We start from the raw sequence: 22,681 nt of genomic DNA, 5'->3' as shown, positions 1-22,681 counted from the left end.
TTCCTCATCTCTCTCCCTTTCCCATCTCTATCCATTTCCCCATCTCTCCCCCTTTCCCCAATACTCTGCCCCCTTTCCCGAATTCTCTGTCCCCTTTCTTCAACTCTCTTTCCCACTTTCCCCCTTTCTTCCCTCTTCCCCTTTCCCCATCTCTCACACCCTTTCCCCATATCTTTCCCCCTTTCCCCAACTCTCTCCCCTTTTCCGCATCTCTCTCCTTCTCTTCCATCTCTCTCCTTCTTTCCCCTCTCTCTCCCTTTCCCCATCTCTCTCCCCCTTTCCCCATCTCTCTCTGCCTTACCCCATCTCTCACCCCCTTTCCCCATATCTCTGCCCTTTCCCCATCTCTTCCCCTTTCCCCATCTCTCCTCCTTTCCCCATCTCTCCTCCTTTCCCCATCTCTCCCCATCCCCATCTCTCCCCCTTTCCCCATCTCTCCCCCTTTCCCCATCTCTCTCCCCCTTTCCCCATCTCTCTCTGCCTTTCCCCATCTCTCTCCCCCTTTCCCCATCTCTCTCTGCCTTTCCCCATCTCTCACCCCCTTTCCTCATCTCTCTCCCCTTTCCGCATCTGTCGCTCCCATTTCCCCAACACTCTCTCCTTTCCACATATCTCTCCCCTTTCCCCATGTCTCTCCCCTTTCCCCATATCTCTCTCCCCTATCCCCATCTCTCCATTTTCCCATCTCTCTCTCCCCTTTCCGTACCTTTCACTACCCATTCTCCAACTCTCTCTCTCTCCCTTTCTCCAACTCGCTTTCCCCCTTTCTCCAACTCTCTCTTCTTCCTTTCCCTAACTCTTTTCCCCTTTCCTCATCTCTCTCCCCCTTTCCCCATCTCATTCCCCCTTTCCCACTTTCTCTATCCCTTTCTCATCTCGCTCCCCTTTCTGCATCTGTCGCTCTCCTTTCCCCAACTCTCTCCCCTACCCCAACTCTCTCCCCTTTCCCCATCTCTCTTCCCCTTTGCGCATCTCTCTCCCCCTTTGCCCATTTCTCTTCCCCTTTTACCTTCTCTCCCCTTCCCCATCTCTCCCCTTTCCCCATCTCTTCTCATTTCCCCATCTCTCTACCTTTCCCCATCACTCCCCCATCCCCGTCACTCCCCCTTTCTCCATCTCTCACCCTTTCCACATCTCTCTCCCCTTTCCCCATCTCTCTCCTTCTCTCCCATCTCTCTCCTTCTTTCTCCTCTCTCCCCCTTTCCCCATCTCTCTCCCCCTTTCCCCCTCTCTTCCTATTCCCCTTTTTCTACCGTTTTCTCATCTCTCTCCCCTTTCCGCATATCTCGCTCCCATTTCCCCAACTCTCTCTCGCCTTTCCACATCTCTCCCCCTTTCCCCATCTCTTTCCCCCTTTCCCATCTCTCTCCTTTTCTCTCATTTCTCTCCTTCTTACCACTCTCTCCACTTTTCCCATCTCTCTCCCCCTTTCCCCATCTCTCTCCCCTTTGCCCATCACTCTCCCTTTTTTCCCATCTCTCTTCCCCTTTCCCCATCTTTACCCCTTTCCCCATCTCTCTCCCCCTTTCCCATCTCTGTACCCTTTCCCCAATTCTCTGTCCCCTTTCCCCAATTCTCTTTCCCCTTTCCCCAACTCTCTCCCCTTTCCCTATCTCTTTCCCCCTTTCTTCCCCTCTTCCCCATTCCCCATCTCTCACCCCCTATCCCCATCTCTCTCCCCCTTTCCCCATCTCCCTCCCCCTTTGCCCATCTCTCTCTCCTATCCCCATCTCTCCATTTTCCCATCTCTCTCTCCCCTTTCCGTACCTTTCACTACCCATTTTCCAACTCTCTCTCTCTCCCTTTCTCCAACTCGCTTTCCCCCTTTCTCCAACTCTCTCTCTTCTTCCTTTCCCTAACTCTCATTCCACTTTCCTCATCAATCTCCCCCTTTCCCCATCTCATTCCCCCTTTCCCACTTTCTCTATCCCTTTCTCATCTCGCTCCCCTTTCTGCATCTGTCGCTCTCCTTTCCCCAACTCTCTCCCCTACCCCAACTCTCTCCCCTTTCCCCATCTCTCTTCCCCTTTGCGCATCTCTCTCCCCTTTGCCCATTTCTCTCCCCCTTTTACCTTCTCTCCCCCCTTCCCCATCTCTCCCCTTTCCCCATCTCTTCTCATTTCCCCATCTCTCCTCCTTTCCCCATCACTCCCCCATCCCCGTCTCTCCCCCTTTCCCCATCTCTCACCCTTTCCCCATCTCTCTCCCCCTTTCCCCATCTCTCTCTGCCTTTCCCCATCTCTCTCCCCTTTCCCCATCTCTCTCCCCCTTTTCCCATCTCTCCCCTTTCCCCATCTCACTTTCCCCATCTCTCCCCCTTTCCCCATCTCTCCCTTTGCCCAACTCTCTCCCCCTTTCCCATCTCTCTCCTTCTCTCTCATCTCTCTCCTTCTTACCCCTCTCTCCCCTTTCCCCAATTCTCTGTCCCTTTCTCCAACTCTCTCCCCTTTCCCGATCTCTCACCCCCTTTCCCCATCTCTCTCCCCTTTCCCCATCTCCCTCCTTCTCTCCCATCTCTCTCCTTCTTTCTCCTCTCCCCCCCTTTCCCCATCTCTCTCCCCCTTTCCCCCTCTCTTCCTATTCCCCTTTTTCTACCGTTTTCTCATCTCTCTCTCCCCTTTCCGCATATCTCGCTCCCATTTCCCCAACTCTCTCTCGCCTTTCCACATCTCGCCCCCCTTTCCCCATCTCCCTCCCCCTTTTCCCATCTCTCCCCCTTTCCCCATCTCTCGCCCCCTTTCCCTCTTTCTCTACCCCTTTCTCATTTCGCTCCCCTTTCCGTATGTCGCTCTCCTTTCCCCAACTCTCTCTCCCTTTCCCCCAACTATCTCCCCTACCCCAACTCTCTCCCCTTTCCCCAATTCTCTGTCCCTTTCCCCAACTCTCTCCCCTTTTCTGCATCTCTCTCCTTCTCTTCCATCTCTCTCCTTCTTTCCCCTCTCTCTCCCTTTCCCCATCTCTCTCCCCCTTTCCCCATCTCTCTCTGCCTTACCCCATCTCTCACCCCCTTTCCCCATATCTCTGCCCTTTCCCCATCTCTTCCCCTTTCCCCATCTCTCCTCCTTTCCCCATCTCTCCCCATCCCCATCTCTCCCCCTTTCCCCATCTCTCCCCCTTTCCCCATCTCTCTCCCCTTTTCCCATCTCTCTCTGCCTTTTCCCATCTCTCACCCCCTTTCCCCAACTCTCTCTCTCCTTTCCACATATCTCTCCCCTTTCCCCATGTCTCTCCCCTTTCCCCATATCTCTCTCCCCTATCCCCATCTCTCCATTTTCCCCATCTCTCTCTCCCCCTTTTCCCCATCTCTCTCTCCCCTTTCCGTACCTTTCACTACCCATTACCCAACTCTCTCTCTCTCCCTTTCTCCAACTCGCTTTCCCCCTTTCTCCAACTCTCTCCCTTTCTCTAACTCTCTTTCCCCTTTCCTCATCTATCTCCCCCTTTCCCCATCTCATTCCCCCTTTCCCACTTTCTCTATCCCTTTCTCATCTCGCTCCCCTTTCTGCATCTGTCGCTCTCCTTTCCCCAACTCTCTCCCCCTTTTACCTTCTCTCCCCCTTCCCCATCTCTCCCCTTTCACCATCACTTCTCATTTCCCCATCTCTCCACCTTTCCCCATCACTCCCCCTTTCTCCATCTCTCACCCTTTCCCCATCTCTCTCCCACTTTCCCATCTCTCTCTGCCTTACCCCATCTCTCACCCCCTTTCCCCATATCTCTGCCCTTTCCCCATCTCTCTCCCCCTTTTCCCATCTCTCCCCTTTCCCCATCTCACTTTCCCCATCTCTCCCCCTTTCCCCATCTCTCCATTTGCCCATCTCTCTCCCCCTTTCCCATCTCTCTCCTTCTTACCCCTCTCTCCCCTTTCCCCATCTCTCTCCCCTTTGCCCATCACTCTCCCTTTTTGCCCATCTCTCTCCCCTTTCCCCATCACTCTCCCCTTTCCACATTTCCCTCCCCCTTTTACCATCTCTCTCCCCCTTTGCCCATCTCTCTCCCTTTCCCATCTCTCCCTCTTTCCCCAATTCTCTGTCCCCTTTCCCCAATTCTCTGTCCCCTTTCTCCAACTCTCCCCTTTCCCCATCTCTTTCCCCCTTTCTTCCTTTCTTCCCCTTTCCCCATCTCTCACAACCTTTCCCCATATCTCTCTGCCTTTCCCCATCTCTCTCCCCTTTCCCCATCTCTCTCCTTCTCCTCCCATCTCTCTCCTTCTTTCCCCTCTCTCCCCCTTTCCCCATCTCTCTCCCCCTTTCCCCTCTCTTCCTATTCCCCTTTCTCTACCCTTTTCTCATCTCTCTCTCCCCTTTCCGCATATCTCGCTCCCATTTCCCCAACTCTCTCTCGCCTTTCCACATCTCGCCCCCCTTTCCCCATCTCTCTCCCCCTTTTCCCATCTCTCCCCCTTTCCCCATCTCTCTCCCCTTTCCCTCTTTCTCTACCCCTTTCTCATTTCGCTCCCCTTTCCATACGTCGCTCTCCTTTCCCCAACTCTCTCTCCCTTTCCCCCAACTATCTCCCCTACCCCAACTTTCTCCCCTTTCCCCAATTCTCTGTCCCTTTCCCCAACTCTCTCCCCTTTCCCGATCTCTCACCCCCTTTCCCCATCTCTCTCCCCTTCCCCCATCTCTCTCCTTCTCTCCCATCTCTCTCCTTCTTTCTCCTCTCCCCACTTTCCCCATCTCTCTCCCCCTTTCCCCCTCTCTTCCTATTCCCCTTTTTCTACCGTTTTCTCATCTCTCTCTCCCCTTTCCGCATATCTCGCTCCCATTTCCCCAACTCTCTCTCGCCTTTCCACATCTCGCCTCCCTTTCCCCATCTCCCTCCCCCTTTTCCCATCTCTCCCCCTTTCCCCATCTCTCTCCCCCTTTCCCTCTTTCTCTACCCCTTTCTCATTTCGCTCCCCTTTCCGTATGTCGCTCTCCTTTCCCCAACTCTCTCTCCCTTTCCCCCAACTATCTCCCCTACCCCAACTCTCTCCCCTTTCCCCAATTCTCTGTCCCTTTCCCCAACTCTCTCCCCTTTCCCTATCTCTTTCCCCCTTTCTCCCCTTCTTCCCCTTTCCCCATCTCACCCCATTTCCCCATTTCTCTCCCCCTTTCCCCATTTCTCTCCCCCTTTCCCCATCTCTCTTCTTCTCTCCCATCTCTCTCCTTCTTTCCCCTCTCTCCCCATTCCCCATCTCTCTCCCCCTTTCCCCCTTTCTCCCTATCCCCCTTTCTCTACCCCTTTCTCATCTCTCTCTCTCCCCTTTCCGCATCTCTCGCTCCCATTTCCCCATCGTTCTCTCCTTTCCCCAACTCTTTCTCTCCTTTCCGCATCTCTAGCTCCCATTTCCCCAACTTTCTCTCCTTTCCCCAACTCCTTCTCTCCTTTCCACTTCTCTCCCCCCTTTCCCCATGTCTCTCCCCTTTCCCCATCTCTCTCCCCCTTCTCCACCTCTTTCCCCATTTCCCCATATCTCTCTCCCCTTTCGCCATCTCTCTCCCCTTTCCCCATCTCTCTCTCCTTTCCCCATCTCTCTCCCCCTTTCCCCTTCTCTGTACCCTTTCCCCAATTCTCTGTCCCCTTTCCCCAATTCTCTTTCCCCTTTCCCCATCTCTCTCCCATTTCCCCCTCTCTCCTCTCCCATCTCTCTCCTTCTTTCCACTCTCTCCCCCTTTCCCTATCACTCTCCCCTTTCCCCATCTCTCTCCCCCTTTGCCCCTCTCTCTCCCTTTCCCCGTCTCTCCCCTTCCTCATCTCGCTCCCTTTCCCATCTCTTCCCCTTTCCCCATCTCTCCCCTTTTCTCAATTCTCTGTCCCCTTTCCCCAATTCTCTGTCCCCTTTCTCCAACTCTCTTTCCCTCTATTCCCCTTTCTCCCTCTCTTCCTCTTTCCCCATCTCTCACACCCTTTCCCCATATCTCTCCCCTTTCCCCATCTCTCTCCCCTTTCCCCATCTCCTTCTTTCCCCACTCTCCCCCTTTCCCCATCTCTCTCCCCCTTTCCCCCTCTCTCCCTATTCCCCTTTCTCTACCCCTTTCACATCTCTCTCTCCCCTTTCCGCATATCTCGCTCCCATTTCCCCAACTCTCTCTCTCCTTTCCACATCTCTCCCCCCTTTCCCCATCTCTCACCCCATTTCCCCAACTCTCTCCACCTTTCCCCATCTCTCTCCCCTTTCCCCATCTCTCTCCTTCTCTCCCATCTCTCTCCTTCCTTCCCCTCTCTCTCCCTTTCCCCACCTCTCTTCCCCTATCCCCCTCTCTCCTCTTTCCCCTTTCTCCACACCTTTCACATCTCTCTCTCCCCTTTCCGCATATCTCGCTCCCATTTCCCCAACTCTCTCTCTCCTTTCCACATCTCTCCCCCCTTTCCCCAACTCTCTCTCTCCTTTCCACATCTCTCCCCCCTTTCCCCATCTCTCACCCCTTTCCCCATCTCTCTCCCCTTCTCCACCTCTTTCCCCATTTCCCCATAACTCTCTCCCCTTTCCCCATCTCACTCCCTTTTCCCCATATCTCTCTCCCCCATTCCCCATCTCTCTCCCTTTCCCCATCTCCCCTCCTTTCCCCATCTCTCCCCTTTCCCCATCTCTCTCTCACTTTCCCCAATTCTCTGTCCCCTTTCCCCAATTCTCTGTCCCCTTTCCCCAACACTCTCCCCTTTCCCTATCTCTTTCTCCCTTTCTCTGCTTCTTCCCCTTTCCCCATCTCACCCCATTTCCCCATTTCTCTCCCCTTTCTCCATTTCTCTCCCCCTTTCCCCATCTCTCTTCTTCTCTCCCATCTCTCTCCTTCTTTCCCCTCTCTCCCCATTCCCCATCTCTCTCCCCCTTTCCCCCTTTCTCCCTATCCCCCTTTTTCTACCCCTTTCTCATCTCTCTCTCTCCCCTTTCCGCATCTCTCGTTCCCATTTCCCCAACTTTCTCTCCTTTCCCCAACTCTTTCTCTGCTTTCCGCATCTCTCGCTCCCATTTCCCCAACTTTCTCTCCTTTCCACATCTCTCCCCCCCTTTCCCCATGTCTCTCCCCTATCCCCTTCTCTCTCCCCCTTTTCCCCATCTCTCTCTCCCCTTTCCACATCTCTTGCTAGCCTTTCTCCAACTCTCTTTCCCCTTACCCCAACTCTCTCTCTCCCTTTCTCCAACTCTCTTTCCCCCTTTCTCCAACTCTCTCTCTCCACCTTTCCCTAACTCTCTTTCCCTTTTCCTCATCTCTCTCCCCCTTTCCCCATCTCTCTCCCCTTTCCCATTTTCTCTATCCCTTTCTCATCTCGCTCCCCTTTCCACATCTGTCGCTCTCCTTTCCCCAACTCTCTCCCCTACTCCAACTCTCTCCCATTTCCCCAACTCTCTCCCCTTTCCCCAATTCTCTGACCCCTTTCTCCCGCTCTTCCCCTTTCCCCATCTCTCACCCCCGTTCCCCATCTCTCACCCTTTTTCCCCATCTCTCACTCCCTTTCCCCATCTCTCTCCCCCTTTCCCCATCTCTCTCCTTCTCTCCCATCTCTCTCCTTCTTTCCACTCTCACCCCTTTCCTGCTTCCCTCTCCCCCTTTGCCCATCTCTCTCCTCCTTTGCCCATCTCTCTCCCCCTTTGCCCATCTCTCTCCCTATTTCCCCATCTCTCTCTCCTTTCCACATTCTCTCCCCCTTTTCCCCATCTCTCTCTCCCCTTTCCACATCTCTTGCTACCCTTTCTCCAACTCTCTTTCCCCTTCCACAACTCTCTCTTTCCCTTTCTCCAACTCTCTTTCCCCCTTTCTCCAACTCTCTCTCTTCCTTTCCCTAACTCTCTTTCCCTTTTCCTAATCTCTCTCCCCCTTTCCCCATCTCTCTCCCCCTTTCTCACTTTTTCTATCCCTTTCTCATCTTGCTCCCCTTTCCACATCTGTCGCTCTCCTTTCCCCAACTCTCTCCCCTACTCCAACTCTCTCCCCTACTCCAACTCTCTCCCCTACTCCAACTCTCTCCCCTTTCCCCAACTCTCTCCCCTTTCCCCAACTCTCTCCCCTTTCCCCAACTCTCTCCCCTTTCCTGAATTCTCTGTCCCCTTTCTCCCACTCTTCCCCTTTCCCCATCTCTCACCCCGTTCCCCATCTCTCACCCCCTTTCCCCATCTCTCACTCCCTTTCCCCATCTCTCTCCCCTTTCCCCATCTCTCTCCTTCTCTCCCATCTCTCTCCTTCTTTCCACTCTCACCCCTTTCCTGCTTCCCTCTCCCCCTTTGCCCATCTCTCTCCTCCTTTGCCCATCTCTCTCCCCCTTTGCCCATCTCTCCCTCTTTGCCCATCTCTCTCCCCCTTTTCACATTCCTCCCCCTTTCCCCATCTCTCTCCCTTTCCCATCTCTCTCCCTTTCCCATCTCTCCCCCTTTCCCCATCTCTCTGTTCCCTTTCCCCAATTCTCTGTTCCCTTTCCCCAATTCTCTGTCCCCTTTCCCCAATTCTCTGTCCCCTCTCCCTATCTCTTTCTCCCTTTCTCCCCTTTCCCCATCTCTCACCCCCTTTCCCCATCTCTCACCCCATTTCCCCATCTCTCTCCCCCTTTCCCCATCTCTCTCCCTTTTCCCCATCTCTCTCCTTCTCTCCCATCTCTCTCCTTCTTTCCCCTCTCTCTCCCTTTCCCTATCTCTCTCCCCCTTCCCCCTCTCTCCTCTTTCCCCTTTCTCTACCCCTTTCTCATCTCTCTCTCCCCTTTCCGCATCTCTCCCTCCCATTTCCCCAACTCTCTCTCCTTTCCACAACTCTCTCTCTCCTTTCCACATCTCTCCCCCCCTTCCCCTTGTCTCACCCCTTTCCCCATCTCTCTCCCCTTCTCCACCTCTTTCCCTATTTCCCCATATTTCTCTCCCCTTTCCTCATCTCTCTCCCTTTTCCCCATCTCTCTCTCCCCCTTTTCCCCATCTCTCTCTCCCCTTTCCGTGTCTCTCGCTACCCTTTCCCCAACTCTCTCTCTCCCTACCCAAACTCTCTCTCACCCTTTCTCCAACTCTCTTTCCCCTTTCCCCAACTCTCTCTCTTCCTTTCCCTAACTCTCTTTCCCCTTTCCCCATCTCTCTCCCCCTTTCCTCATCTCTCTCCACCTTTCCCCATCTCTCTCCCCCTTTCCCCATCTCTCTCCCCTTTCCCACTTTCTCTACCCCTTTCTCATCTCGCTGTCCCTTCCCCAACTCTCTCCCCTACCCCAACTTTCTCCACTTTCCCCAACTCTCTCCCCTTTCCCCAACTCTCTCCCCCTTTTCCCAATTCTCTGTCCCCTTTCCCCAACTCTCTCCCCTTTCCCTATCTCTTTCCCTCTTTCTCCCCTTTTCCCCTTTCCCCATCTCTCACCCCCTTTCCCCATTTCTCTCCCCCTTTCCCCATCTCTCACCCCCTTTCCCCCTCTCTCCCCTTTCCCCATTTGTCACCCCTTACCCATCTCTCTCTTTGCTCCTTTTCCCTTCTCCCTCTCTCTCTCCCCCCACCTTCTCTCTCCCCCCACCCTCTCTCCTGCTCCCCACCCCCCCAACCACTTTAATTTTTCCTCCCTCTCCCACGGTGTAGTGAAGTGTTGAATCCACCCGTTCCGGCCTCTGTGGTTTGTCACCGGATGCCCACCAGACAGCAGTCTTATGTCGAGGAGAATCTTGGCACCTTCTGGGCAAGAAAGTCTTAACTTGGCTTGGTTAAAAATACCCTCGCTGTGGGAAGGTTTGCGCTGAACCGTGAGAACTTCTTCGCTAGCTTCATAACGAAACCGCAGGCACAACCGTGTCCAAGTTCCACTGTTTGCTCTGCGCTCTCTCTCAATAACGAAACAGTTGTACAGGCAGGATCATCTGAAAGAGGGTCCACAGCTCAAGGTTCCCTCACCGTCCCTCCCACAGCACAGAGCTCCCTCCTCACCATCTTCCTGCAGCATGGAGATCTCTCCTTACTGTCCCTCCCACAGCACAGAGCTCCCTCCTCACCACCCCTCCTGCAGCATGGAGCTCCCTCCTCATCGTTCCTCCTACAGCATTGAGCTCCCTCCTCACAACCCTCCCACAGCTTGGAGCTCCCACCTCACACCCATTCCACGGCATGGATCTCCCTCCTCACAGCCCCTCCCGCAGCGCGGAGCTCCCTCACTGCCCCCTTCCTGGAGTAACGGCATGGATTACAATTCCCGGCAGCGGCGGGGTGCTCCAGATCGTCGACCGTGGTCGGCCCTCTCATTCCCTCCCCCATTCCACTTCATTGCAGGAAGCCACAGAGGTGGTTTGAACTCGCTCCGCTGAGCAGGGGAGATCGAAATCTGCCTCGGAGAGGGTGTAGTGGGGGAGAGAAGGGGTGGGGGGGAGAGCACCACCTGTGTGCCTGACTCCCTCTCTGACCCACTCTGTCACTCCAGAGGGGTTGGAGAGAAGAATGCCCTGCATTCCTCCCTCCACCATGGTCTACCTTACTTGCGACCCACCCCGAGGTGTTACAGGATGCCTGTGCCGTACACACACGTCCCCGCCTCCTCACACACTCCCCCCCCTCACACAAACAACCTCCATTTTGATGCCAGAACAACTAGAAGGTACGCCTGCCTGCTCATATACAGCACCCTCCTCCTTGATGGCGACGTTTGATCGCTGAACTGCCCCTCAGACTGATGGAGGTGTGTGTGTGTGTGTGTGTGTGTGTGTGTGTGTGTGTGTGTGTGTGTGTGTGTGTGTGTGTGTGTGTGTGTGTGTGTGTGCGCGCATTTGTGGGGATGTCTGTGAGTGTGTGTGTGTGTGTCTCTGTGCACATATGTGTGAGTGTATTTCTGTGTGTGTGTGTCTGTGACTGTGTGTGTGTTTGTGTGTGTGCGTGCGCATGTGTATGCGTGTGTGTCTGTGTGCATGTGAGTGTGCGTGCGCAAGTGAGTGTGTCTGCGTATGTGTGTCTCTGTGTGCGTGTTTCTGTGTTTGTGTGTGTGTGTGTGGCTCTGTGCGTGTGTGTGTCTCTGTGCATGTGTGTGTGTCTGTGTGCAAGTGTGTTGGTGCGTGTGAGAGTGTGTGTCTGCATAAGTGCATGCCTGTGCACATAATTAACGTTTGCACGTAATTAGCGTGTTCTGAATGGCCAGGAGCCATTTGAACAGTGCAGTCAGAGGGAGGGGAGCGAGGGTCAATGAGATTCGGTTCCACCACACCACATCCCCCATGCTGGTGAAGGTAGGAGAGTTCCCTCCACACCGCTAATCCCGCAGCATGGAGCCCCCTCCTCACGAGCCTTCCCACAGCGTGGAGCTCCCTCCTCACTGCCCCTCCCACAGCACAGAGCTCCCTCACCACCTCACTGCTCTGAGACATGGTGTTGGTTGTGTTGGTACCAAGCAGAGTGTGAGGAGTGTGACCCTCAACAATGGGAGCATGAGCCAGCACCCTCAGGCTAGGGGGGTGGTGGGTGGGCGCTGGAGCCCAGGATGAGTGTCAGGAATGTGATCATTGACAGACGTGTATTCCATCTCTCCCACAGGAGCAGGACATGGATCAGGAGGCTGTGAGACAGCTTGACCATGTCTTTGCATCAAGTAAGTAGTGAACCTCCCCACCCCTCAGCCCTCCCCGACCCCACAGCCTCTTTCCCAATTTCTCTGAAACCCAAAACCCGCACAGTCACCCCTCCCCTCCTCTCCGTCACAGTTCTCGCATCCTTTCATCCCCTCACCCCCACACTCACCCTCACTGAAACCCTACACACACCCTCACATCCCGCACTCTCCCCTCTCCCTGACACACTGCACACACCCTCTCACCCCCCCAACTCTCCCCTTTCCCTGACACCTACACATACCCTATCACTCCCCTCTCCACCGCTCTCCCTGACACCCTACACGCACCCTCTCACCCTCCTATTCTCCCCTCTCCCAGACACCCTATACACACCCTCTCACCCCCCAACTCTCCCTTCTCCCTGACACCCTACACACACCCTATCAGCCCCTCCCCACCATTCTCCCCCCTCCCTGACACCCTACATGCACCCTCTCACCCCTCCCACTCTTCCCTCTCCCTGACTCCATTCATGCACCCTCTTACTCCCCCACTTTCCCCTCTCACTGACACCCTACACACTCTCATACATCCCCACTATCTCTTCTCCCTGACACCCGACATGTACCCTCACACTCTCCCCCACTCTCCCCTCTCCCTGTCACTCTATACACACCCCACCCTCCCCCTCCCTGACACCATACATACACCCTCACACCCTCCACCCTCCCCTCTCCCTGACACCCTACACACACCCTCACATCCCCTACCTTCCCCCTCCCCGCTCCCCCTGTCCTCAGTTCCTCCCCTCCCTCACCATCCCCTCAGCAACCACCCACACCGTTCCCACTCTTCATCCCTTGCTCCTTCTCTCTCGTTGTTCCATCCACAAGGATCAGAAATGGGAGCAGGAGTCGGCCATTCGGCCCGTCAAGCCTGCTCTGCCGTTCAATGTGATCATGGCTAATCTGATGATAGGCTCATCTCCACCAACCTGCCTCTTCCCTGTATCCCTCAATTCCCCTATGAAATTAAAATCTATCCAACCTCATCTTAAATATATTTACTGAAGTCGCCTCCACTGCTTCAATGGGCAGAAAATTCCCCACCCTCTGGGAAAAGCATCTCCATCCTAAATCTACTCCCTTGGATCTTGAGGCGATGACCCCTTGTTCTGGTCTCCCCCACCGATTAGAACAACTTAACCACCTCTATCTGATCCACGTTTCATAATTTTATCAGATCCCCTCTCATTCGTCTAAACTCCAGCGAGTCCAGCCCCAGACGCCTCAATCTCTCCTTATTGGCCAACCTCTCATCTCTGGAATCAACCTTGCAAACCTCCTCTGCACCACCTCCAAAGCCAGAACATCCTTCCTCAAGTCAGGAGACCAGAACTGCATGTGGTTCTCCAGATGCGGCATCTCCAGGACCTTGTACAGTTGCAGCAGGACCTCCCGGTTCCCAAATTCGATCCCTCCGGCAATGAAGGCCAATGGGACATTGGCCTTCAAACCTGTAAACCAACCTTTGGTGATTCATGCACCAGCTCTCCCACGTCCTCCTGCACAGCAGCAAGATACAATTGCTTACCGTTCAAATAATAATCCTATCTTCCATTCTTCCTTCCAACGTGGATCACCTCACATTTACCAACATTGTTCTCCACCTGTTGAACCCTTGCCCACTCACTGAACCTATCTCTATACCTCTACAAACTCTCTGTATCCTTTGCACCATTCACTTTTCCATTCAATGTAGTGTTACCTTTCCTGCTGTCCCTCTCCCACGGGACAGATGCAGCAGTGGAGGAAGGAGGGAGCGAGGGTGGAGAGCAGAGATGGGGTGTTGGGGATGGAAAGGGGGGAGGAGAGACAGGTAGGAAGAATGAGAGGATGGAGGAAGGTAAAACATAATGAAGAGGGAAGACGAAAAGGGAGAGAAAGAGAGAGGAGGGAGATTATGTAGAAAGAGAGGCCTGGAGAGAGGGAGAGGAAAGGATGAAGAGAGGAGGTAGAGAGGGAGTGGGGCAAGGAGATTGGGGAGAGTGAGGGAGGGTAGGGTAGGTAAAATTGAGGTGGCAGAGGGAGAGGGATGGGAGAGGGCAGAGAGGGGGGTGGAGGAGAGGGGTTTGAGAGGGAGAGGGGTGGAGAGGAGAGAGGGTGGAGAGGGACAGTGAGGTGAGGAGGGATAGGGAGGGTGGGTAGAGGGATAGAGAGTGGAAATGGGGTAAAGGGAGGGGGCGAGGAAAGGGAAGTGTGGAGAGAGGGGGAGAGAGGTGTGGAGAGGGATAGAGATGGAGTGGGGAAATCGGGAGGTGGGGAGAGGGGTGTGGAGAGAGAGAGGGGGAAAGGGGAGGTGTAGAAAGAGGAGGAGAGGGTGGAGGGGACATGGGAGAGTGTGAGGAAAGAGGTGGTGAAAGGGATGGAGAGGTGGGGAGAGAGGGTTGGAGAGATGGAGGAGAGAGTAGTGGAAAGAGGGGGAAAGAGTGGGACAGGGGGTGAGGCAGTGGAGGGGAGAGTGGTAGAGAAAAGGTGGTGAGGCAGTGGAGAGGACTGGAGAGAGGGGGGAGTAGAGTGGAGAAAGGAAGGTATGGTTGAGAGATAGATGGGGAGAGAGAAGAGAGAGGGAGAGGTGGAGGGGAGAGGGGAGGAAAGGGGAGAGATGGGTGGGTGGAGGGGGAGTGTAGGGGATGGGGGAATGGGAGAGAGAGTGGAGAGGATGAGGGAATGGAGAGGGTGAGGGGGAATGGAGAGGGAGGGAGAAATAGGGAGTAGAGAGAAGGGGAGGGAGTGGAGAGAGAGTGGGGGGTGAGGGGGAGTAGAGAGAGAGAGGTGATTTGAAGGGAGAGAATGAAGCCAGTGGTCTGCAGGGGTGAGGGAGAGCACAGAGAATTGGGGAGTGCAAACAGTCAGCCAGCAGTGTTACCTCTCACCCCAGGCCCCTCTGTCTCTGCAGCCTCCTCGCCTGTGGCCATGGACACCTTGGGACCATCCAGTGATGGAGAGCTGGGCGGGGAAATCCCAGAACTTACTGGGAAGGAGGAAGCTGGGGCACGCTCGCCTGAGGGCCCAGAGCTTGACAGGGAGAGGCTGGTGGGGTCTGACACCTCGGCCAACCTGGAAGATGGCCAAGAGGTGCCCAGTCCAGGAGAATGCTCATTCAAAGCTTCCGTGCAGGTTAGTGGGCACTCCTCACCGCTCTCCGCCCCTCTTCCAACATGGCAAGGAGCTCCCTCACTGCCCCTTCCATAATGCAGAGCTCCCTCCTCACCACCCCTCCTGAAATGCGGATCTCCCTCCTCACTGCCCGTCCCACGGCATGGAGCTCTCTCTTCACTGCCCCTGTGGTTTCTCCCCATCTTCCTCCCACCCAGAGCAACCAGGCATGGATAAGACTCCTCCTCTCTCTCTTACAGACGGAGCAGCATCCTATGATAGACCAGTCAGCAGCCGGAGGCTCCCAAGGTGAATGACAATCTGGAGAATGAGGAAAGGTGGTCAGTGTGAGGAGATGGCTGGGGTCAGGGTGATGTACTAATGAAACCAACCCCTGCACTGCACTCTGGTCCCCAACATCCCTCCCTGTAACTGTATACCCCTCTCTGTCTCTGTAAACCCCTCCAGTCCCCTACACCCCTCCCTGTCTCTGTATACCCCTCCAGTCCCCTACACCCCTCCCTCTCTGTATACTCCTCCAGTCCCCTACACCCCTCCGTCTCTGTAAACCCCTCCCGTCCCCTACACCCCTCCCTGTCTCTGTATACCCCTCCAGTACCCTGCACCCTTCCCTATCTCTGTAAACCCCTACACCCCTCCCTGACTCTGTACACCCCAACACCCCTCCCTGTCTCTGTATACCCCTCCAATCCCCTGCACCCCTCCCTGTCTCTGTATACCCCTCCAATCCCCTGCACCCCTCCCTGTCTCTGTATACCCCTCCAGTCCCTTGCACCCCTCCCTGTCTCTGTAATCCTCTCCGATTCCCTACATCCCTCCCTGTCTCTATATACCCCTCTGGTCCCCTACACCCCTCCCTGTCTCTGTATACCCCTCAAGTCCCCTGCACCCCTCCCTGTTTCTGTATACCCCTCCAGTCCCCTGCACCCCTCCCTGTCTCTGTAATCCCCTCCGGTCCCCTATACCTTCCTGTCTCTGTAACCTCCTCTGGTCCCCAACACCCTTCCCTGCCTCTGTAACCCCCTCCGGTCCCCTACACCCCTTCCTGTCTCTATACCCCCTCTGGTCCCCCACACCCCTCCCTGTCTAACCCACTACAATCCCCTACACCCCTCCCTGTCTCTGTAACCCCCTCCAGTCTCCAACACCCCTCCCTGTCTCTGTAACCCACACCAATTCCCGACAGCCCTTTCTGTTTCTGTAACCCCCCCTCCTCGAATCCCCTAAACCCCTCCCTGTCTCTGTAATCCCCTTCTCCAATCCCCTACATCCCTCCCTATCTCTGTAACCACCTACGGTCTACTACATCCTCCCTGTCTCTGTAAACTCCTCTGGTTCCCAACACCCCTCCATGTTTCTGTCATGCCCCTCTGGTCCCCTACACACCTCCCTGTCTCTGTAACTCCATCCGGTCCCCAACACCCCTCCCTGTTTCTGTAACCCCCTCAGGTCCCCAAAATGCCTCCCTGTTTCTGTAAACCCCTCCGGTTCCCAACACCCCTCTCTGTCTCTGTAAAGCCCTCTTGCCCCCTACACACCTCCCTGTCCCTGAAACTCCCTCCAGTTCCCTACACCCCTCCCCACCTCTGTAATCCCCTACACCGCTCCATGTCTCTATAACGAGAGGCAGGCACGAGGCATTCCATACCCCATACATTGTGGATCACGTGACTGAGAATGAGGCCCTTAAGCCCATCAAGGCCCTGTTGGATATTGGAATAGTGCAGTCCCATCTCCCAGTGAATCCTGTCATGGTCTCTGGGGTGTGGGTGGCAGGAGAGGGGCAGCCCTTAGTCCCTAACCCTGTTGCTCTATCCCCTGCAGCCTTGCTGGACAGCCTGCAGAAGGAGAATGCCAAACTCCGGTCCCTGCAGACAGAGCTGTTCCACGAGAGGTCCAACCTGTCTCATTCCATGCAGGAAATGGGCCGAGAGCTACAGAGGTAAGTGAGGAGTGGGGGTAAGGGAGTCTATGGGGATGGATTATAGAGACAGAGGGTGGTGTGGGGGACTGGAGGGGTTTAAAGAGACAAGGAGAGGTATAGGAGACCGGAGGGGTTTACAGAGACAGGGAGGGGTGTGGGGGACTGGAGGGGGGTTAAAGAGACAAGGAGAGTTGTAGGAGACCGGAGGGGGTTACAGAGATAGGGAGGGGTGAGGGGAGACCAGAAGGGGTTACAGAGACAGGGAGGGGTTTCGGGGACCGGAGGGGATTACAGAGACAGGTACAGTTGTAGAGGACTGGAGGGGTTAAAGAGAAAGGGTGGCATTTCGGGGACTGGAGGGGGTTACAGAGATAGGGAAGGGTGTGGGGGATCATAGTGGGTTACAGAGACAGGGAGGTGTATAGGGGACCAGAGGGGGTTACGGAGACATGGAGGGGTGTAGGAAGTTACAGAGTGGGTGAAGACACAGAGGGAGTCGGGGATCAGAGAGGGTTGTAGGAACCTCTCTCACACTTGGGTGAGTCCCCTCACACCCCTAACCCATGGACAATGGAGACACAGAAAAGGTTGGAAATCAGTGCAAAATCAGAATTCACCGTCATGAACAAGTGAGGAAATTTGTTGTTTTGCGGCAGCTTCACAGCGTGAACATTTATGTAAAACCACCTTACAAAATAAATAAAAATAGTGAAAGGAAAATAGGTTGGGCTAGCGAACGGCGCCTCGCTGTGACGGCATCAGGGATCAGGGCCGGGGTTTGAATCCCTGTGCTGTCCGTCAGGAGTCTCCGGTTTCCTCCCACTGTTCGAAATGTACCGGGGATGCAGGTTAATGCGATGTAAATTGGTGGGCACGGACCCGTGGACCGGAAGTGCCTGTTACCGCACTGTATGTCTAAATTTAAAAATAAAATGTCAAACTAATTCTGGTCCATTGATCGTTCAGGAATCTGATGGCGGAGGGAAAGAAGCTGTCCTTGTGCTGCTGAGGGCTCGTCTTCAGGCTCCTGGACCTTTTCCCCGATGGGAGCAGAGTGCAGTGGGCCTGGGTTCTGGGGTGGGGATAGAGGCTACTTTTTTTAAGACATCACCTCATGTCTATGTCCTCAATAGAGTGAAGTCTAGTGCCCATGATGTTGCAGACTGAGTTTACATCCATCTGGGGTTTATTCTTGTCCTGAGAGTTGGCGCCTCCATACCAGGCAAGGATGCAACCGGCCAGAATGCTCTCCACAGTCAATATGTAGAAGTTTCTGAGTCTTCGGTGGGAGGTAGGGGAACAAGAGGACAAGGCTAGGCTCTTGTGACTTCCACCCCACCTTCTCCATCTTCCCACCCACTCCCCCCAGCTCTAGCGCGGAGAACATGAGACTCAGACGGCAGGTGGAAGACTTTCAGCGCAGAGGCAGAGATTCCGACGTGGGACAGCATGTATCCCCTCTGGCAGGAACGGACAGGGAGCGGACTGCTGAGGAGGAGGTGGGCTACAGTCCGGAGATAATCCCATCATGTCAGAACCCGGGGCAAGGAGCACCAAGAATGGGGTCTGGGCTGGAACAGAAACTAGGGATTCAGAGGGTGTTCCTGTACTGAGAGATAGATCCCTGGGAGTGGATAACAGGCCAGGGTTTATATCCCATCCCCGGGAGTGGGTAACAGGCTGGGGTCTGATCCAGGGAGTTTATATCCCATTCCCAAGAGTGGGTTACAGGCTGGTGTCTGATCTAAGGGATTTATATCCCATCCCCGGGAGTAGGTTACAGGCCAGGATCTGATGTAGGGGGTTTATATCCCATCCCTGGGAGTGGATTACAGGCCAGGGTCTGATCCAAACTTTCAAGGGTTTACAAAATGAAGGAAGAATCCCCGGGAGTCAGGTTCAGGGGGTTTATATACAGGAGTGCACCCCCAGGAGGTGGGTTCTGGTGGGGTGTGTGTTTATTTATAGGATCCCCTCCCTGGGCATGTGAATTGGGTTGTCTCCCAGGTCCCAGCCTCCCATGACCAATCACTTGCCCTGCCCCAGGCTCGCCTTGCCAAGGCCCAGCTCTCCCTGCTGTTGGAAAAATATGATCGGATCGAGAGGGACAATCAGGCGATGGCTGACGAGATCCACCACTTCCGGGAGGAGATTGGCCGACTGCAGCAGTGCTCAGTGCAGGTCAGTGACCGGTGCCCTTCTCTCCCCTGTTCTGCGTGACCTTCTTCTACCTGCCCACTCTCCAAACCTCCTCTCCTACCTGTTTCTCCCCTGCCTTTCTCCCCCGATCTCCCCTGCCCTTCTCCCCGTTCTCCCCTGCTCTTCTCTCCCGTTCTCCCCTGCCCTTCTCCCCTATTCCTCCCAATTCCCTTCTCCCTCCTGTTCTCCCCGCCCTTTTTCCCCGTTCTCCCCCTGCCCTCCCCCCATTCTCCCCTTCCCTTCTCCCCGTTCTCTCCTTGCCCTATTCCCCCCTTATCCCTTCCTTACTCCCCCTGTTCTCCCCATGCTCTTCTCCCCCTGTTCTCTCCAATGCCCTTCTTCCCCTGTTCTCCCCATGCCCTTCTCCCCCGTTCTCCCAATGCCCTTCTTCCCATCTCCCCATGCCATTCTCCCCCCTGTTCTCCCCATCCCCTTCACCCCCATTCTCCCCAATGCCCCTTCCCATCTCCCCAATGCCCCTTCCCATCTCCCCATGCCCTTCTCCCCCTGTTCTCCCCGTGCCCTTGTATCTCTGTTCTTCCCATTCCCTTCTTCCTATCTCCCTATGCCCTTCTTTCCCGTTCTCCCCATGACCTTCTCCTCCCTGTTCTCCCCAATGCCCTTCTTCCCCTGTTCTCTCCATGCCCTTTTATGCCTTGTTCTCCCCATTGCCCTTTTCCCCTGTTCTCCCCGTCCCCTTCTCCCTCCATTCTCCCCAATGTCCTTCTTCCCCGTGCCCTTCTTCCCCCTCTGCTCCTCCATGCCCTTCTCTCTGCTGTTCTCCCCGCACCGGTCTGTCCACCTCCACGCCCTACACTCCCCATCCTCCCTGAAGCCTTCTCCGCCTGTTCTCCCCTCCTCCCCTCTGTCCACCCTGTGGTCTTCACCCCCCCCATTCTCCCCTCTGTCCACCTCCAGCACCCTCTTTCCCCCACCAACCTCCTCCTTGCCCTTCTCCTCCTGACTTCAGCACACAACCGCCTCCACCTTCCACCTCTCCCCGGACTCTCTGCAGCACAGACCTTCATCCCACATAGTCCTTGTTGACCGTGATGCCAACCCCCCCCCTCCAACTTGCACTGGGTCTACGTCCCCACACCCTTGACCCAGTGCACCCCTGAAACATTGCTACCAAGAAACAGGAGCAGGAGTTGATCATCTGGCCCATCAAGCCTGCTCCGCTGTTCAATGTGATCATGGCCGATCTGATGATCATTTCCACTGACCTGCCTTTTCTCATATCTCTTAATTCCCCTATGATGTAAAAATCTACCCAACCTTGTCTTAAATATATTTACTGAGGTTGCTCCACTGCTTCAAGGGCAGCGAATTCCACAGATTACCCACCCTCTGGGAAAAGCATCTCCATTCTAAATCTACTCCCCTGGATCTTGAGGCGATGTCCCCTTGTTCTAGTCTCCCCGACCAATGAGAACAACTTATCCACCTCTATCTGATTCACGCCTTTCATCATTTTATACGTTTCTATCAGATCCTGTCTCATTCTTCTAAATCCCAGCGAGTCCAGTCTGAGACACTTCAATCTCTGCTCGTAGGCCAACCCCCTCATCACTGGAATCAACCTGGTGAACCTCCTCTGCATCACCTCCAAAGCCAGTACGTCCTTCCTCATGTTAGGAGACCAGGACTGCACGTGGTTCTTCAGATGTGGCCTCACCAGGACCTTGTACAGTTTCAGCAGAACCTCCCGGCTCCTAAATTCAATCCCTGTCTCCACCTTACCCAGCACCCTGTGTGAAAGTTCAAACTTCACCTGTGCCTCCTCCAGTTCAAACCCTGTCTAAGCTCTCTGTGCCCCCCCCCCCCCACCCCGAACACACAAAGCTCCTCCCCAACTGTTCATCATTCCTGTCCAAATTTGGTCAGCTCAGCGAGTGGCGGGTCAGAGTTCAGGCAGGCTGACAGATCCCTGGCTGCTGGTTACCAGCCACCAGCTGGTTAGAGTTAACTCCTTCCAGTGAAAGGCAGTTGAGCAGAGAGGGGATTCAGTCTCAGGGTGATGGGGAAATTGTCCTCACGGTAAGGGGGGTATTGTCCCCATGGTGAGCGGGATATTGTCCGCAATGTGAGGGGGGAAATCAGTCCCCTGTTCTACTCCATGCCCTTCTCCCCATTCTCCCCCTGCCGTTCTCCCTCCCCATTCTCCCCATGCCCTTCTCTCCCCTGTCCCCCTGCCCTTCTCCCCCCGTTCTCCCCATCCCCTTCTCCATTCTCCCTGTACCTTTCTCCTCTGTTCTCACCCACCCTTCTCTTCCCATTCACCCCTGCCCTTCTTCCCCCATCCTCCCCAATGCCCTTCTAGCCCATTCTCCCCAATGCCCTTCTACACCTGTTCTCCCCAATGCCCTTCTCCGTTATCCCCGTGCCCTTCTCCCCATTCTCCCCTTCCCCTTCTACCCAGTTCTCCCCTTCCCATTCTACCCGTTCTCCCTATGCCCTCCCCTGATCCCGTGCCTTTCTCCCCCTGTTCTCCCTGTGCCCTTCTCCCTTGTTCTCTCCCTGCCATTCTCCCCTGTCCTCCCCAATGCCCCTTTCCCCTGTTCTCCCCATGCCCTTCTGCCTTCCATTCTCCCCAATGCCCTTCTACTCCTGTTCTCTTCCTGCCTTTCTCCCCATTCTCCCTGTGCCCTTCTAGCCATTCTCCCCAATGCCCCTCCCCTGTTTTCCCCAATGCCCTTCATGCCCTTCTACCATTGTTCTCCCCAATACCCTTCTTCCCCTGTTCTCTCCCTGCCCTTCTACCCCATTCTCCCCAATGCCCTTCTCCCCATTCTCCCAAATGCCCTTCTACCACTGTTCTCCCCATACCCTTCTTCCCCTGTTCTCTCCCTGCCTTTCTTCTGTTCTCCCCCCTGCCCTACCTCTGTTTCCCCACCCTTCTCCCCGTTCTGCCCATGCCCTTCTCCATCCTGTTCTCCCAAATGCCCTTCTCCCCCCTGTTTATCCCATGCCCTTCTCCCCTGTTCTTCCCATGGCCTTCTTCCCTCATCCCTGTTCACTCTGTGCCCTTCTCTCCCCGTTCTCTCCATGCCCTTCTCCTCCTGTTCTCCCCCTTCCCTCTATCTACCCAGTGCTGCCCTCCTCCCCCAACTCCCCATCCTCCTTGAACCTTCTCCCCCTGACCCCAGAGCAAAACAATATTCTCACAGTGAAGAGGGATTTGGTCTCACGGTGAGATGAGAATTGGTCCCACAGTGAGGGGAGGAATTCCCTCGACATGAATTGCCTGAAACGCCTCTTACAGTCGGAGAAAGAGAAGCAAACGAGAGTTCTGCCCCCCCTCCCCCACTCCTCCAGAGTCACCGAGTGTCTGGTGATTTGTCTCCAGGGCTCCCACAGTCCCACATATTCCAGTCCAAACCATCAGCAGCCCAAGCTCCTGATCCAAACCTCCAACATGGATCAGTAAGCCCTTCAGTGATCCTCAACGCCCTCTCGCGTCCTGGTTCCGAAACCCAGTACCCCCTTCAACCAATCTTCAGCTGTCCAGTGCAAGTCCCTCAACCGCAGTCCCTCAAGCGTTCCTCGCTTGCGTGGTTCCTTCAGCCACAGACCCCCCTCGCTGGCCCGCCACCACGGCCACTCTTCCACGGGTCGTCTCCTCTGTTTCTCCTTCATGGGGTGGGTCTCCCCGTTTTCTGGTACACTGTGATGGCGCTCTGCTTCTCTGGAGACTGAAACCTCTCGAGGCTGCTGCCAATCACAGGCACCGCCATCTTAGGCATGGACCCCATGGAATATTAAATAAAATCACCGTCGGTTCCCTCAATGGGCTGGTTAAAACCTGTACAGAGCTGCTGGAAGTCGGACCGGGTGTAGGTTGGGGGGGGGGGGGGGGTGGTCGTAGTTAGAGTGAGAGGGTTCTCACTGTGTCCATCACTCTGGTAC

General features: G+C 55.1%; 1 protein-coding gene across 1 annotated transcript in view; it reads left to right on the top strand.

Annotated features, from left to right (window-relative positions):
- The window catches only part of LOC138759184 (uncharacterized), an 85,757-nt gene that overhangs the window by 51,284 nt on the left and 11,792 nt on the right, over nt 1-22,681 (top strand). Inside the window, exons 2-7 of the mRNA XM_069929226.1 lie at nt 11,454-11,508; nt 14,429-14,649; nt 14,889-14,937; nt 16,474-16,591; nt 17,943-18,072; nt 18,620-18,754. Of these exons, the coding sequence (XP_069785327.1) occupies nt 11,454-11,508; nt 14,429-14,649; nt 14,889-14,937; nt 16,474-16,591; nt 17,943-18,072; nt 18,620-18,754 (708 nt within the window). The remainder of the gene's footprint in view (nt 1-11,453; nt 11,509-14,428; nt 14,650-14,888; nt 14,938-16,473; nt 16,592-17,942; nt 18,073-18,619; nt 18,755-22,681) is intronic.

The sequence above is a fragment of the Narcine bancroftii genome, chromosome 3 (genome assembly GCF_036971445.1).
Source record: "Narcine bancroftii isolate sNarBan1 chromosome 3, sNarBan1.hap1, whole genome shotgun sequence".
In the NCBI taxonomy this organism is placed as follows: domain Eukaryota; kingdom Metazoa; phylum Chordata; class Chondrichthyes; order Torpediniformes; family Narcinidae; genus Narcine; species Narcine bancroftii.
Note: the sequence above shows the minus strand (reverse complement) of the source record. Positions and strands in the feature narration are given on the sequence as shown.